Genomic DNA, 18,467 nt, shown 5'->3' with positions numbered 1-18,467 from the left:
TTCAAAATCTTCCAATCGAATAGTTTGTGTTTACTTACCCGATTATGTACTAAATTGGAATGGTAATGGATGCTTAACAATATTGGTTGACAAACCCTAAAGCCCGATTATTAGTGCTTTTGACGTGTTCTTTTTTTCCTTTTCTCCGTGGAATGACATCCTTAACTACACTAAAATAAATAAATAAATCTCTTACGTTGGTGACTGATTATATAGTTAGATTTTCTAGACATTTTATGTTTGAAATTCTTTTTTTAATGATAATGTTAAGATCATCCATTATTTAGTATTTACAAATATACAAATTATATATTACATTAGATATATTATATTTTATGTAGGAATACAGTAATATCATTGTACCAAAATATTTCTTTTTAAAAAAAAAGAGTACCAAAACATTTCATTGTAGAGATTGGCTAATTTCATTGTAATTGACAAACACGCAAACAAACAAAAAATTTAATCGACACTAGCATGGGAAATATCCTCATCCCAAGCCTATTTTGATTTCATTTCAAACGCCAAACCAGTACTAAACTTTTTTTCTTTTTCTTTTTTTGGTTAAAAGAATAGTGCATTAGAATTAACAAGGGAAAGTCGGCAGAGTTGTGGCTGAACAGTACTAAACTGACATACACCTGGTCAAACCAAAATCCAAAAGAAATCAATTTGAGGCATAGGGGAGTTGGAAAGTAGTCCAACAATAACAATGAAAGGGCAAACTACTCCACAACAATGGCTATATTGGCTAATTTACTTCACAACAATGGCTTTATTGGCTTTATAGCCAAAGTAGGCAGAGTTGTGGCTGAAGTCATTTTCAATAAGTGACCATTGAAAGAGAGAACATCCAGAGAACGCTAGCCCAATACACAACAATAGCTATATTAGCTAATTTACTTCACAACAATGGCTTCATTGGCTAATTTCTAAGGGTTTTTTCTCAAAAAAATTTTTTAGCTCAATAGCTAATTTCTCAGTTATTAAACTCGATAGGGTGTCAAGTAAGGCACATCCATAATCAATGGAACAAAATAAGTGGGTTTGAAAGTACCTTGAAAATGCAAATCAAATTACCACTTTTATACATCTTTCATAACCATCTATCCTTGACCATAAAGCAACTATCATATTTTGCATAGAGTATAGCCAGTGGCAATTTACCATGCATGTAAATAAAGATCCTGTTTGCATATTTATTTTCCTATTTTATAATGCATTATTATTTGAGCCCCTTCGAAAAGCATCACAGTTATCCTAGCTCAAAAATTCGATAATGCAATATTGAAGGAATTAAATAAATAAAAAATCTCAATAAATAGTAATTTTACTTTCAACAGAGTCGCAAGTTTTTCAATGACTCAGGCAAAGCACAAACATATGGTATTTTTTTTTTTTTTGGGATAAAGAGCTGACTGAGTAGGTGAAATATAGCAATGTTAAAACATGTGGCATGAGGAAAAATTTGTCTCAATAATATGCAATCATTCAAAATAGTCTTTATCTATTAATATTTCTTTCTTCAATCCAAGCTTTAGCAGGTAATTAGGGATTGTGCTCGTAGGAAAGCTTAGGTAGTCAAAGAACTTTGTACACCATGGTTCTTTAAATAAACAAAGAAGTTGATGTTCTAAACAACGATACGGAAACACAAGAAAATACAATGTAAGAAAATTCAAGAATTGTTATGCAATTCCTTTATCAATTGAGAATATAAAAGATATGAATTTTACTTTATTTTTGGTAAAATATCATTTTCACCTTTTTTTGTCTTTAAATTTTACAAAACATTTTGTTTTTCGCCATTCCATTTATGTCTGTCAGTTTCTGTCTTATGTGGCCTAACTAAGTGTTGACATGCATCTAACTTGCATTAAACTATTTCAGTTTTTTAATTTAAAGTACAAAATTACCCTTCTTCCTCTCTTGACACAACCTGAAAAATTCTATACCCAAACGGAAGACCCCTGCCCAATTGTCAAGCCCATTGGCTGCATCGGCAACCCCAACTGTTACCGGCGAGCCGATCGCACCACCACTCTCCACAACCAGCCGTGCTCACAAACCCACCACCCTACCAAAAAACCCAAACAAAATTCAAACAACGACCAATCCCTTTTAATCGCAACCGTTCTTTTAAACTTCTCCGCCTTATCCTTGTTCCATCTACACCGTCCATTTGCTCTCTCAGAAAACACAGAGTCTTTCTTGTCACTCTATCTCTCACCACCGATTCTTGCAATACCACATCGAGCTGACTCATTTTCCTGCAAACCCAGAAGCCAAAAAACAAATACAAACACATGGGTTTAGAACACAGTGAAAGGTGGACTTGTCCATGTAAATCCCGTGAATTTTCTTCAAGTACCAGCAAGAAACATTAAAACCCCACCTCAAGTTTAATTCAGAGAAGCGGAAGTGACAAAACATGGTTTGTTGTGTTTGTTTCTAGTGGAAGGTTTGGCCGTTGTTTGGATTTATGGGTTTAGGCTTTTTGGTTGCGTGGTGGGTTTGTGAGTGCGGCTCGTTGTGGAGAGATGGTGCGATTAATTCCAGTGACAGTTGGGGTCGCCGGCGGGTTTGACAGTTGGGCTGGAGATTCAGTTTGGGTATAGAATTTCTATCAGGTTGTGTCGAAAGATGGAGTGTGGGGTATTTTTGTATTTTAAAAAAAATTTATTTAATGTGTGAATCATTGTGATACACGTGTCTTTTTTATTCCCTCCATCTGAGTTTTTTTTTTTTTTTTAAAAAAGTCAAATTTTTTAAGCAAACATCATTTATTGTCTTGTTTACCTTTTAAAAATGTATAAGTTTTCAAAATTACATTTAAAAAATTTATCAAAAAATTGAATTAGTAAATTAATAGGAGTATAATAGGAACATTAGTAAATTAATGAATTTTATTTTTAGAAACAGGACAATATTTTGGGACATCTCAAAATAAAATAAAAAACAAAAAAAGTGAGACGGAGAGTGTAGTTTTTAAGTGAAATAGTTTAGCCCAAGTTAGGTCCCACGTCAATATTCCGTTAGGCCACATAAGATATAAACTAACATACATAAACAGAAAGATGAAAAGTAAAATGATTTGCAAAGTTTAAGAATGAAAAAATAAGCTTCTGAAAGTTTAAAAATGAAAAACAATCTTTTGTAAAAGTTTTATAGACTAAAATGATATTTTACCAATTTTTTATGCAAGAAATTCAGAGATCGTAATTATTGAATTGAATGATAAGGATCTTGTGCTCCCCATCTCAACCGAGTGATTGGCCAAAACTAAAGTAGGATGAAAATGAAAGTTAATAATGGAAAAATGATTGCTAAAATGAAGACAAAATTGCAAAATGAGAAAAAGAATCGTAAATAAATAATCAAAAGTCGATTGGCCCTACCATTTTTGCTTTATTCCCTTTATAAACGCTAATAATGTGATAGGATTTAGTTAATTTAATTGATAAAATTTTTAATAATTAAATAAAAAATTTGAGGTTTAATTTTACTTACACAAAAAAGTAATTGATATCTTAATCTGATAATAAATAGTTATTATTAAAAGTAGACATTATAAGTTGAAATTGTCTCAAAAAATTAAAAATTAAAAACCATAATGATGTCGTGAGATTTCGTGAGAATCCTATTGGGCCATGGACCATTCTTGTATTTCCTAGCTTAAGTAGGACCATTTCTATCACCCATAATTTCTTTGTCACGCTCCTCTTGCACTATCCAATTTTTTTTTTTTTTTTTTTCTATTACAACATAGTGAAGTACCAAAAATAATTTTAACAATCTTTATTTTTACACAAAGAGTACACATTTAAAAATCTTCTTATATTGTATTTTTTTTCTATGTTTTTTTTTTTAATTTTTTATCAAGCATTAACAAATGAAGAGGAGATTCATTTAAAAATAAAAGCGACAAAGGGGAAATTAGGCTAAAGAATTTAAAAATCCATGGAGTAACAACTGCAAAATAATGAAGATAATAATTAACAAAAAAAAAAAAAAAAAGAAGAAGTATCCATTGATCATGATTTATATACTTTGCAAATAATGTGACACAATTTGTGTACACGTGTGTGTGTATATATATATACACGTGAATATAAAAATGCTATGCAATCAGGATGCATCAAGAAACCGAGTATGGTGGGTGACAATTATAAGGACCCTTTTGCTTTTATGTAATCTCATTAAACCTACACAAAGTTCAGATTAAATAGAAAATTTGAAGTAACTTTTAACATTCATGTCGTTGGATTGTAATTGTCTTTAAGAGTGGGCACTCAAGGGATACTTTACAAAAATTTGTTAGTACATTTAGTTGTGTAAAGACAGATAATTATTCTTCATTTATTACTGATTAATATAAGATTATATATATATATATATATAAACTTTTTAGCATATTATTTTTCATTATACATACATCATGTATATAGATTATGAAATTCTGTATTCGAAACCTCTAAACAAAAAATATGCGTCATTTTTAAGAGATTCTTCATTTTAATAAATAATGTGTATTAGACAGAGACTATAAACACCTAAAAAATTGCCAGATACTGAAAAAGAAAAACTTTAATGTTATCGTACTAAAATAAATAAGGTTGACGTTATGTCAATGAGAAACAGTATGGAAAGTGGAAACACGAGAAAAAAACTTTGGAAGAAAATTCGGGAATTGCTATTTAATTTCCTTGTCAATTGATCTCATTTTTAGTCTATTTTTAAACGCAACAGCTTCGAAGGTTGTTTGGCGTGATTCACGTAGTCCAGCCCATTCTTGGGTTGAATGATTAGGAACTTTGCAGTGGCCTTTATTGAGTGCTTGGCCAAACTAAAAGCAACATGATTGATTTGATGGGCAATGAATGAAAGGTAATAATGAAAAAAGTGAATGAAAAAATGAAAACGATCGATTGAAGAGGACAAAAAAGCATGATTATGCCATAGTGTTTCAGAGGACGAAATGGGTAATTATTTATAATTAGCCAATTATATAGTTAGTTGGCCCGGTTTGAAAACAATATAAATTAGTAACACCTCGAGTCTTAGAGACTCGAATTTTGCGCTCAGATCTCAACTTTTTGAGGCTCGATTTTTGCTATTTGACGTGGCGTGATACCACGTGGCATCCACATAAAACTCGAGTTTCTAAAACTCGAGTTCCACGTAGACGCCATCTGGCGTTGACGTGGCGCCACCTGGCTCTGATCTGTCGGTCCACATGGACCTCGACTCTCTGAAAGTCGATTTTTAATAGGATATTTTTAAATTAAATGCCTCTCTCACAGTCACTCTCCACTCTCCACTCTCACTCACCCTCTCTCGTCTTCTCTCACTCACCCTCTCTCAGTCGCACAGCTCAGTCAGCCTCACCTCAGCCTCTCTCAGTCGCACACCTCACCGCAGCCTCCCTCTCTCTCTCGCTCACTCACACAGCCGATCTGTCTCTCTCACTACTACCAAAGCTCGTTCCAACATCGGCAGTCAGAAGGTGGTTCAGTTCTCTCCTCAACTCGGCAAATTCCTCGACGGCGCCACCGAGTCCTCTCGCACCCATGCCATCAAGAAGGTCTGGGAACACATCAAGCTCCACCACATCCAGGTCTCTCCCTCTCCCTTTTCTATAATCATCTAATCATTTACATGTTATGGGTTTTTTTTTTTTTTTCATAAATTTTTTAGACTCTTTTTCTATTGATGTTGTTTTGTTCAAATCTTTATCTTTAACAAGTAATAATAATAAACTTGTGGAAATAGGATAAACCCATATAAATTATTTTAGGAAATGTTACTTTTCAAGTTTCAAAATGGCCATTGTTTACTTACTTTGTTCTAACAATTTCTCCCTCCCGTATTGATGATTGTGGAGGAAAAACTTTGTGTTTGTTTATGCTCTTTTTAATTAAGTTTGGGTTTGGCACCGAAGAAAGGAGTACAGTCTAGGTTCATGAATGGTAGGAACATAATTTGAGAAGATCCATGAGCTCGGCCAACACAGAGGAACCCTTAAGCTGTTAAATTGTCTCACTTTATAATGATTCACAGATATACACTTGTCTCTACTTCTGCTTATCAGTGGCTTCATTTTTAGATTTGTCTCTAGTGTTGATTGTCCCAATTTTAGCAGTTCTTTTGCTATCACCATGGTCTTTTAGATACTTTGAAGAGTTTCTCTAAAGTACTTATCTAAAAAGTAGTTTTGAAAATTAATGATGCTAAAAGGTAGTTTGTTCATTGATGTCACATTAAGTTTGAAAACCTACAACATCACAACTTAATTAAATTATAAATAATCCAGACTATATCACTATACCAATACAAATATATAAATTGTTGCCTAGTGAGAGGAAAACAAATATTTTAATGACAATTGGCATTCTAGATCATATTTCCAATCACCCATTCACAATCCCCATCTCCACCCTTCCCCCCAAACCCTTTATTTTATCTCTTATAACTTCCTCCCTCCTTCCCCCACACATCCTCTTTCATTCTTCTCAGTACCTCTTACCACCGCTGCCTTTATTTTCTCCCTCTTTTATCCCTCCCCTTGCCCCCTTCAATCTTAATTATATCATGGTCTCTTCTCTGTTTTTTGATGAGTATCATGGTCTCTTCTTATTAATATTTTGGGTGTGGGTTGGTGACTCTGAGTGTAGAAGCATTTCTGGTAAAGCAGAAGACTGGCTAAAAAAAGGATAATTAGAAGTGGTTGTGGTGTAGTCAGTGGACCCTTGTGAGTCACAAGTTGTGACTTGCCAGTTGCAATAAACATGCAAGGGGGGCAAAAGTGGTTTTTGCCTAGAAAGTAGTCAACTGAAAAAGATGATGCATGTGAAAATCATCATGTGACATATAGCTTAAGAAGAGTACCATTATATGTTACATCTAAAATAATTTGAAGGAAATATAAATTACAATTTAGACATTAAATAAAATAGAGAGTTTTCATCACCTATGCAAGACAAAAGGTGGTCTTTGTTCCTTTGATCTCAGAATCCCTTTCACAAGTTTTCACCGTCTCTACTTTCCAACCAAAAACCGAATCTCTCATATAACATTTCCTCAAACCCTTTCTCATTTTCAGCTTTTATTGCTTCAGCTTCCCGAACAAGTCATACCTATTTCTTCAATTTTGATCTTATACCCATTGGTAAGAAATGGATTTTTCAAATCAAAGCTATTTCCCAATTGCATGAGTGGGACAATGATGACACCGCATGACGATGCAAGGAGTGCCACTGCCTGACGTAATTGGTTAGTAAATCATCAGTCTTATACTTACTACATCTCTGTTAATTGTTATTGACAGTTACAAAACAGAAAGGGTGTGAATCAAATCTAAAATGAAATACAGAAAACTGAGAAGTGATTATAAAGGATCAAAGTTAATGCAATGTCGGTACATCTTTTCCCAATTAAAATAATGTTTTTAAGATATAACATATTAAAATACACTTATTTCCACTGGCCATCCCCAAATCTTCTGTATTGCTTTCATGAAGTGAGACTCCCTAAAATAGATGCAGTGGAAGGGTGCAAATTCATTCTTTACATTTCAAATACTATTTTACAGTGGGTTGTAGCCTTAAACATGATATTCCCATTTCATCATGATTACTTATAGCAATGCACTAATATCCTCCATAATTCAAATTAGAGAACAAACATTTCAGACGAGGAAGTTGACAATGCAATAAAAATCAGATGGAGAACAAAAATGGAAGCAGTTCCCACCATAAATAGAAAGCAGACACATTCAGAACAAAACTGATAAAATTCAGAATAACTAACATAGAATCAACAAAGAAAGTAGTACGAGGGTGGCGGATTAAAACATCGAAAAATAGATTCAAAATCAGATGACTCTAAAGATAATTAAATTATATAGAAGTCCACAACATCCAACAGACATTATAACCATCTTCTGAAATTTTAACACCAATGCTATATGAAAGTTCTTGTCAGACTTTCTTGGAAACTTTTTTTTTTTCAAACCATCGAGGTGACCTTAATCCATGAACAATTTTCTTACATCCTAGATACTCAAGCATAGGACTCTTCCTTCTTTCTGAAAGAAATTTCAAGACCAATGCCTTAAAGAGTAACCTATGGTCTTTACTCCAACCCATCCTCCAATCCCTCTTCCAAAGTTATACTGCCAAATGCTTCATAGAACACAGATAAACATCATAATCTGATCTTCATAGCCAAGATAAACCCCCCAACCCCTCTTCCAAAGTTATACTGCCAAATGCTTCACAGAACACAGATAAACATCATAATCTGATCTTCACAGTCAAGATAAAGTCATACGCTTGGAGCTCAGAGCTGGTGGGAAAAATTCATCCTAAAAATGACAAAGGCAGACCTCAAATGATGTGGATTAAGCAGCTGAACGGGGGACGGCTATGAATTGTGCATAGGAACGTAGTACCCAGTCTTTTATTAAAGAATTTTGTAAATCTTTTTTGCTCTTCCTCTTCTTTTTTAGGGTTTTTTTTCCTCTAAACTATTCGCTGATATTTTATTTGAGCAATGTCAACACTCCACAGGACTAATATCCCTAACAATATCATAAGTAGCCATGTAACTTCAGTGGTGAATTCACTTAGCAAAAAACCTCTGAAGTAGACAAGAGTGGCACTACAATGATATTAATAATGATAGTAGTATATATGCTTTTACAGGATAAACTACGACGGCACCACCAAATTACATTGTTAGGGTCTAAGCATTTTCACATAGGTTGGTGGAATTATTTGTAGATCAAAACCATTCAAAGAAATATGCAAACCATAAAGGCGTACATCTTTAAAATCTTCCTTGAATTAGTGCAGCAAAACGATCTAGTTCTCTACTTACACTTAAATGGTGAATAACATTACATGCAAGAGAAAAAAGTGCCTCTACTTTTGTATGATACATATGCGTGATTCATATTTCTCACTGATTAATTTCTTGCTCACACTGCTAACCTATTAAATATCCTAAATTTTTAATGATGCTATTATATGTCCAAAATTATTATAAAAATCCAATAATTCATGTGACAATGGGCACCATATCATAGATTATCCATGATAGTCATTTCCATGTCTAACACATGGACATGTCAAACATCAACATTGCCTTCAATGCTCACACATGAATATCTAAAAAATCATTTATTGAGCTAGGGTGATCGGCTCACACAGGGTCAGTTCAGTAGAGAACTTAGCTTCAAACTAAACAAAACCTCAATGCAGTTTCAGTTAATAGTTTTCTAGATATTAACAATTTTAGTGCACACAAGAGAAATAAACTTGATGCTGTTTGTTCATAAGACTTGCAGGTTGCAGCATATGAGGGAAACCAATTTTGCCTCACCAGTTACCAAAAATCTGAGTCAAGCATTAGATACAAACAAGAAATGCAACCTTAACACAATTTTCTGCTCAAGACAGAGAGTATACAAAAATAATATTTATTGCTGCCCCATAATTTTGAAGGGTTTTCTGGAAACCATTTCCCACTCATCAGATAAGAAATAGACATGCCTACAATTAATTTGCTACCCAAAATAAGATTAAAAAATTCATTATTAGCAGTACTGATTATTTAAACCTTTACCTTTGTTTGCGAAGTTTCTCAGCTACAGGATCTAGTGGCTCTTCCTGTGCTACTCCAACAGTTTTTCCTTTCTTTTCAGTTGCTTTCACTGTGGGTTTCTTTGGAGCCTTTTCAACTGGAGGTTTAGTTTCAGGTGCCTGGTCCATCACATATAGACAACAGATTTTTCATTAACATAAACAAAGCAAACCACCATAAACATGAGGTATTAGCATGTAACTCCATATAACAGTGTTCTTATTCCTTAACACCATGACTGCATAATAACAAACTCTAATCCATGTTCCACTAAAACATATGCATCCAACAAGTTGACAGTGAAATAAAAATTTCTTTGGAAAATTTCAGAACTAAAACATCTTTTAATACAAAATGAACGATTAACAACATGTGCAGGGGCATTTATGCAATCACCACAACGGACTACCAGAAGAAAACTTTTACATCTTTTTGTTAAGGTCCATGTTACCTGGACTTATTGGTTTGCCCAGACCACTGGTGCAGTCAGAAGACAACACAGGAATAGGCAACCCAAATATGAGCCATGTGCTACCTCCAAAAACAAACTCAAAAACAGCAAAACAATTTTCAAGAAATTATGTAACTTTTTTCAATTAAGCTTATCAAATATAAATGTCAAAAAATAAACTGGATCTGTATACAAATAGAATGTTCTCAGAGGTTCTGCAAATTGTTCAATCCAGAACTAATAATACAAATGTGGTAAAAAAGAAAATACTCAGTCCTCAATCTATTAATGAATCAATCAATCAATACTCAGTCCTCTATTCCAGTCAACAAGTGTGGTAAAAAGGAAAATACTAGGAGATCGTAGTTAAATTATTGATCATACTGGTGTAGGTTCATCTTCATCCTCCCATGATTCCTTTACATCATCATCATCCACATCTTCATCATCCCATTTATTTTTAGGCTGCTCCTTTGTAGGGATAGCTGGAATTTGGTCATCCTCTGAAACAAAACATACCCCTTTGTAAATTAATATAGCACTCCACCGGAAAACTAACTTATCAAAAAAGACTCCAACAGAAAAAATAAAATAAACCTCAAGAAATTATAAAGGAAAAAAATTAGAAACAAACTTCACTAATATTATGCCCTCAAGTGCTAGAAACAACACTGAATATCGTTGCAGTTAATGCATGCATCTTCTTTAAATCCCTTTCACACAAATGCATACTATTTTTTTGATAAACAAATGCAGACAATATTAATAATCAATTAACACATGCAGATGAACGAAGCTTCTTTAAATCCATTCTTTAGTTATATTGATGGATATAATTTATTTGTAAAAGCTAAATAAACATAAAATATGCTTCAAAATAAATAAAATATACCTAAAAATATGTATTTATTAATTATTAATTATCATGTCACCATAGTGTGTCCTAATTTTTTTTTTTTTTTAAATTGCCATGTCGCCATGTCACATGTCCATTGTCATGTCTATGGCCATGCTTCTTAGTGCATCAATATATTCCGTTTTGGTTAGACAGATGGATGGGGATACATGGAGCTAGAATGTTTGATTTCATAGTGATTTTAATGATTGGGCATGAGATTAAAAATTAAAATTAAAAATAAAAAAAAATAAAAAATAAAAACTTTTGAAGAGGACTATATGCAATGGAATAATGGCACTATGTATTGGGATCTCACATTCACTAGACTTTCATAGCAGACTATAGCTGCTAAGTGGTCACTCTTTTTCTAGTTTGGAGGAATTTCTAGATATATGTAACTTTAGATTATTTTTGTAGTTTCCCTAGTACATTTCCTATGTACATGGGGAACATTAACTTTTTTTCACATCTTAATTTCTTTAGTTACTTAAAAAAAATTATTCCTAAATCTCCTGCACTCAAATATCTCTACGAGAGAAGGTTGCGATAGAATAGAATGTGGTGCAGTTTGAACAGGGATGGCGGATTTGATGTTCATTCATATTACACTTCCATATGAGGTACCAGTAAAGTCTCTTTTTCTTGGAAGAGTATTTTTTTTTTTTATAAGTAAGAATGTTATATATACAAATGGCTATTCTATACATGAAGAACATAGAGCAAACCCAGAAAATACAAGATGGAGAAAACAGAGAAAAAACAAAAAAGAAAACCAATCAACAGTAATTACAAAGAGAAAGAGAGCTAAGGAAAGAAGGGAGAGAATCACTAGTTATGAGTCTCCATGCCCGAGACCAATCAAAAAGAGTCCCATTAAAAGAAGGAAGCATCTGATCACCGGAACTATCCAAATCCTCAAAAGTTTGCCGATTCCGTTCCTTCCAAATACACTAAAGGATGCACAACGGAACTAAATTCCAAATCTGAGACGAGTACTTCTCCAACCAATTCCACCAACCAAAAAGCAAATCTGGGATCGATTTAGGTACCACCCAAGACATGCCAAAAGTTATAAAGACAAAGCTCTATAACCGATAAGCCACCTCACAATGAAGAAGTAAGTGATCTACCGTCTCTCCACAATGTCGACAAATAATACACCAGTCCACAAAAAACAATCTCCTCAATCTCAGGTTATCACTCTTTAGGATCTTATTCCAAGCTACACACCAAACAAAAAAGGATACTCGCCTAGGGGCTTTTACTTTCCATAAAGATTTCCAAGGAAAGACAATTGAGGGAGAATCCCTTAATTTGTTATAATAAGACCGGATATCAAAATCCCCATTAGGCTTCAACTTCCATCTCATCCGGTCTCCCACATCCATTGGAGGAGTATTAGCTCCCAATATACGAAGAAAATGCAGCCCTTCATCTATCTCCCAATCATTAAATTCTCGAATAAAATGAACATCCCAAATTCTTCTATCCTCCGCCCCCTGCCTTGACAAATAAGCTTCTACAGATACCTCCTTATCAGTGGCAATACCATACAGCCTTGGTTTTTTTTTTTAAATTGCCATGTCGCCATGTCACATGTCCATTGTCATGTCTATGGCCATGCTTCTTAGTGCATCAATATATTCCGTTTTGGTTAGACAGATGGATGGGGATACATGGAGCTAGAATGTTTGATTTCATAGTGATTTTAATGATTGGGCATGAGATTAAAAATTAAAATTAAAAATAAAAAAAAATAAAAAATAAAAACTTTTGAAGAGGACTATATGCAATGGAATAATGGCACTATGTATTGGGATCTCACATTCACTAGACTTTCATAGCAGACTATAGCTGCTAAGTGGTCACTCTTTTTCTAGTTTGGAGGAATTTCTAGATATATGTAACTTTAGATTATTTTTGTAGTTTCCCTAGTACACTTCCTATGTACATGGGGAACATTAACTTTTTTTCACATCTTAATTTCTTCAGTTACTTAAAAAAAATTATTCCTAAATCTCCTGCACTCAAATATCTCTACGAGAGAAGGTTGCGATAGAATAGAATGTGGTGCAGATTGAACAGGGATGGCGGATTTGATGTTCATTCATATTACACTTCCATATGAGGTACCAGTAAAGTCTCTTTTTCTTGGAAGAGTATTTTTTTTTTTATAAGTAAGAATGTTATATATACAAATGGCTATCCTATACATGAAGAACATAGAGCAAACCCAGAAAATACAAGAAGGAGAAAACAGAGAAAAAACAAAAAAGAAAACCAATCAACAGTAATTACAAAGAGAAAGAGAGCTAAGGAAAGAAGGGAGAGAATCACTAGTTATGAGTCTCCATGCCCGAGACCAATCAAAAAGAGTCCCATTAAAAGAAGGAAGCATCTGATCACCGGAACTATCCAAATCCTCAAAAGTTCGCCGATTCCGTTCCTTCCAAATACACTAAAGGATGCACAACGGAACTAAATTCCAAATCTGAGACGAATACTTCTCCAACCAATTCCACCAACCAAAAAGCAAATCTGGGATCGATTTAGGTACCACCCAAGACATGCCAAAAGTTATAAAGACAAAGCTCTATAACCGATAAGCCACCTCACAATGAAGAAGTAAGTGATCTACCGTCTCTCCACAATGTCGACAAATAATACACCAGTCCACAAAAAACAATCTCCTCAATCTCAGGTTATCACTCTTTAGGATCTTATTCCAAGCTACACACCAAACAAAAAAGGATACTCGCCTAGGGGCCTTTACTTTCCATAAAGATTTCCAAGGAAAGACAATTGAGGGAGAATCCCTTAATTTGTTATAATAAGACCGGATATCAAAATCCCCATTAGGCTTCAACTTCCATCTCATCCGGTCTCCCACATCCATTGGAGGAGTATTAGCTCCCAATATACGAAGAAAATGCAGCCCTTCATCTATCTCCCAATCATTAAATTCTCGAATAAAATGAACATCCCAAATTCTTCTATCCTCCGCCCCCTGCCTTGACAAATAAGCTTCTACAGATACCTCCTTATCAGTGGCAATACCATACAGCCTTGGAAAAGCCACTTGAAAAGGTTGATCCCATACCACTCATCTTGCCAAAACCTCACTCTATTCCCCAACCCAACAACAAACTGACAATTTTTGTTAAGGCTCCAAAAAGAGTTTCTTTCTTTGTTTGGACAATGACTTGGGGGAAGATTCTTTCCTGAGATAATCTCATCAAGAAAGGATTTATTTTAGCTGGGTGCTGCTGTATGTGTCTGTGCAGTGAGGAGATAACATACCATTTATTCATTCATTGCGAAATTGCATTCAATATGTAGAGTTTTGTTGTTAAAGCTTTTGCCTTTTGGGATTCAGTGGGTGTTAACAAAGAGGGTAATTAATCTCTGGTTTCATTGGAGGAATTGGTTTGGTAAACATTCATTGGATATTTACAATCTAGATCCATAATGTTTAACAAGGATTGAAGAGGGAACAAAATTGCCACACTTTTGAAGATGCAGAAATTTCAATAATCCAATTAAAATCATAATTCATCAGATTGTTGGTCAGTTGGTCTTGTGGGTTGGGTTTCACCAATAGCAACCAATTGCAGACTTTGTAGAGTCGCTATACTTTCTGGATATAATTTTTATTCTATAATTCTTACACTACTTGTGTCTATAACATGTGCTTATGAAGTAATCATTTCTCAATAAAATATCATCACTAATAAAAAACCTTTTGAAGAGGACTATATGCAATGGAATAATGGCACTATGTATTGGGATCTCACATTCACTAGACTTTCATAGCAGACTATAGCTGCTAAGTGGTCACTCTTTTTCTAGTTTGGAGGAATTTCTAGATATATGTAACTTTAGATTAATAAGAAGGAATAGAAAACAAGAACCACAAAAATGAATAATAAATTGATAAAAGCAACTGTATTTATACTATACTCTTTTTGTATGTATATAGTTATACTACTTTGGAATTATACAAATAAAATTGGAAGTATATATTTAGCTAACTGTACCAAGAGATCACCTAGGAGAACATTGACCACCATAATTATATTGCTTTTCTTAAGCCTTGGTCACTAGCTACTTCCCATAGAATCAAGAAAATTGTATCTATATTAAGGGAAGTGCACCCAAGAAATTGACAAAACTATAAATCATAATAAATAATAATAATATAATTTAATCTCGGACAAACAAGTACCCAAAAGAGTCTAAATCACTAGTAATATATAACCACTGATCAAAATTCTAATGAATAAAAAGTTCCATTTCAAATTCAATATTTTAAATATATCTCAAGAGCTACGATTTACAATAGTACACCAACTTGATGGCAGGCATAATTAAGATTCAGAAAAGAAAGAATTACCCGAGTCCTCCATCTTGTTGTGTCACTTAGTTCTCAGAAGAAAATTAGCAACTATCTTGCAAAGATTGATTCTGCTTACAAAGAGACCTAAACATTAAAAATTAAAAATTAAAAATAAAAATGAACTCCACAAATGTCGGCTGTTAACAATGGTAAAGTGCCATCAACCTAGCAGAAATAACTTAAATATTTTTCCAGCATGACCTTTAACTGAGGAAATACCAACTTATAACAAAGAAGCTTTTTTGGCCCAAAAATTGGTGTCATGGTATTTAATTAGGTCATTAATATACGTTTGAAATTTCTTCATGTTTCTTAAGTTAGAGAGACTTTGCAATCCTATAATTTCTGGTTGAGGGCCTAGAAGTGGCCATAGATTTTATTTTAATGACGTGGAACCTCACTAAGGCAGGGCCCTTAGACCCACACCTAGGAAGTAAACCACAAATACACGACCCCACCCACTAGCACCATGTATCAGCCTATCACGTAATCCAGGGGAACTCCTAGTTGGAATTGAACCTAGGACGTCTGGGTCTACTGCTCATCCCAAGCCTCCAACCACTAGGCTGCACCTTGACAGGTTTTTAAGTACTTTGGACTTCTAACATGGCCACAGAAAATAGTTGAGGACTTATGGTGAATATGCGAATACAGAACATGCATAGACCAGTACTGCAAAACTGATTGGGTTTCTAATTGCTTCTAATATACATTAATACAGGCTAGGAATCATAATGCATCAATATACATTGCACACTCATACATTGTATATAAAGGGAGTCATCAGCTGTTGATCCAGTATTTATTCAAAAATGCTGAGCGTTCATATCCACAATTTGAAAATGAAGAATCTCAATCCTAATGATAGACATAAGAGCCAATAAGCTCTATCTCAATTAGCAACTTCTCCGCTTGCCAGTGCTTGGTGGAGGGTGAGATCATGGGTTCAAAACCCACTAGGAACTTACCAATCAAAAGAAATAAAAATAGATAACAAGAACTATTGAAACTAAAGTTAATTAATTGATATGTAATTTAATCTATTTAACACTTTTAAAAACTAAAATTTGATTTCACTTCTTTTAAATATAAGGAAAAGCAAGATTTGATATTCTATTTCAAAATGAACTCATTGAGGAGGACATCAGGTTCAAATATATATATATATATATATAAGGGAGCACCTGGTGGTTGTGGAGTCAGATTTCTGCTGCCGCAACTTCTTCTACGTTCTCGGTAAGCTCTAAACCCCGCGACTATAATTAAAATAAAAGTCAGAAATACAAACCAAGAGAAAACAAAAGAATAAGAAAATTTCAGATATGTTGTTTTAAGTAATTGATTCCACGCCAAAATTTCCGAGGAAACAAACACAGATTTCATAGTTATCTATAACGGAACTAGCGCTCTCGTTAACCCAAACATATTCATATTCACATTCATAATACACACACACACACACACACACATATATATATATACACACACACATGTGCTAATACAAAAGAAGCACAGACACAGCAGTTTTCGGCGGAATGGACATAGTATTATTTAACTAAAACCAATCAACTTCAGAAACCCAATAAAAGAGAGCAACAATCACACACATAAATGGAAGACCACTTTTAATACACACTTTTAATCATAAGCAACATAAACTCTATCAATGGTCAATTTAACAAAATTGTTTGACTTACAACGATTATGCGAACGACCAAGAGTTTTTACAGTACAATCTCTGCTCGTTTATTTTATATGATATGATAAAAGGAAAGAAAATTATGCTTGAGAAATTTTGAACAAGTGAATTTTGTTATAAAATGGATGTAATCCCTAATTAATAATATAGGGAGAAGAGCGAAGTGGAATCGAACATGAAAATTGACGGAATACCTGGGAAAATGGATTCCAGGAAAATCGAAGGAAATTGTTTTGTTGTGGAAATTCCAAAATCTGAGATATAGGGTAAAAGAAAAAAGGGAGCACTAATTTGTAGTATTTATTATTTAATTTAATATTTAAAAAGACTAGAGAGTAGAGACCCCGAGTCCGAGTCTCCGAGACAAGAGGGGAAACTTTTAGAAAGAGAAAACGGTGGGTTTAGTTTGTGTAAAAATTTGGGGTTTTTCTTTTCGCCCTTTTTTCCCTTTTTGGAACATTCTTTTTTTTTTTTAATATTTTAATGTGAAAAATGTGATAGATTTTTTTTTTTAAGAAGAATGTGATAGATTTCATATGTTGCTCACAGGTCAGGTTCACGTGGCATTGCACTATTGTCAACAATAGAATGTTGTGGAATTTGTTTCTTAAAAAAAAAAAAAAAAAAGTTGTGGAATTTTGTTTTCCCTTTTTGAGTAAAGGCAATGAATGTTGCTGCATTTATGTCTTGGATTTTTTTTTTGAGAAATGCTATGTCTACAACATTTCTACAACATTTTTACAACATTTCCTAAGTGGCAGGTTGTTATTGGTTGTTATTGTTGGGGCAAAAAAGTAATCTTAGCGCTAGTTTCAAATTTGAACCAATAACAACTAACCACCTGTGATTTGTTGTAAAAATATTGTAAAATTGTTGTAGACGTAACATCTCTTTTTTTTTTTCCCTTTTGGCTGTTTTTAGAGCACTCGCAGCAGCCTCGTCATATACTAGAAATGGCTAAAGTTTTGGCTAAACAACACTATCAATAGAGTAACCTAAAATAATAGTGTACGAAAACACCTTGCTAGAAGTAACGAGAGTTGTTCATTGCCAAAGCTAAACTAAATTGTTTTTTTTTTTTTTTTTCTCTCTCTCTCTCTCTCTCTCTTATGGACAAAGTTTATGGTTTTAGTGAGTGATAGGGCTTGTTGGTACGAGTGGGTCTGGGGATTGGGTTCAATGGGGCTTGGTGATTGAAGGTGGTGCTTGTTGGTAGAAGGTGGGGTGAGTGGGTTCAGTGTCTAAATGTGGGTTTCCGATGCTAAAATTGTTTGCAGTGATTGGTGGTGCTTAGTGGTGTCTGCAGTGGTTCAGTGTTTGTGATTGGCGGTGAAGGTGGGCCGGTGGTGCTGTAAAAGCCAAGTGTCGTGTTGCTATG

General features: G+C 34.0%; 1 protein-coding gene across 3 annotated transcripts; it reads right to left on the bottom strand.

Annotated features, from left to right (window-relative positions):
- Positions 1 to 6,570: 6,570 nt before the first annotated feature.
- On the bottom strand, positions 6,571 to 17,496 carry LOC111996129 (uncharacterized). 3 transcript variants are annotated; one of them, XM_065773238.1, is made up of 6 exons: positions 17,284 to 17,496; positions 16,575 to 16,646; positions 15,388 to 15,474; positions 10,481 to 10,599; positions 9,628 to 9,764; positions 6,571 to 7,260 (listed from the first exon to the last, which is right to left on the bottom strand). In XM_065773238.1, exons 3-6 carry the CDS (start codon positions 15,398 to 15,400, stop codon positions 7,185 to 7,187), a joined length of 345 nt encoding a protein of 114 aa, XP_065629310.1. In that variant the 5' UTR covers positions 15,401 to 15,474; positions 16,575 to 16,646; positions 17,284 to 17,496; the 3' UTR covers positions 6,571 to 7,184. The 3 variants fall into 3 exon arrangements, with proteins under 3 accessions (XP_065629310.1, XP_065629312.1, XP_065629311.1); XM_065773240.1 differs by having other exon boundaries at positions 6,571 to 7,256; positions 17,284 to 17,495; XM_065773239.1 differs by lacking the exon at positions 17,284 to 17,496 and adding an exon at positions 17,088 to 17,260.
- Positions 17,497 to 18,467: the final 971 nt, after the last annotated feature.

Source organism: Quercus suber, unplaced genomic scaffold (genome assembly GCF_002906115.3).
Source record: "Quercus suber isolate HL8 unplaced genomic scaffold, Cork oak 2.0 scaffold_71, whole genome shotgun sequence".
Taxonomy (NCBI): Eukaryota; Viridiplantae; Streptophyta; class Magnoliopsida; order Fagales; family Fagaceae; genus Quercus; species Quercus suber.
This window is presented reverse-complemented; position numbering and strand designations above follow the sequence as displayed.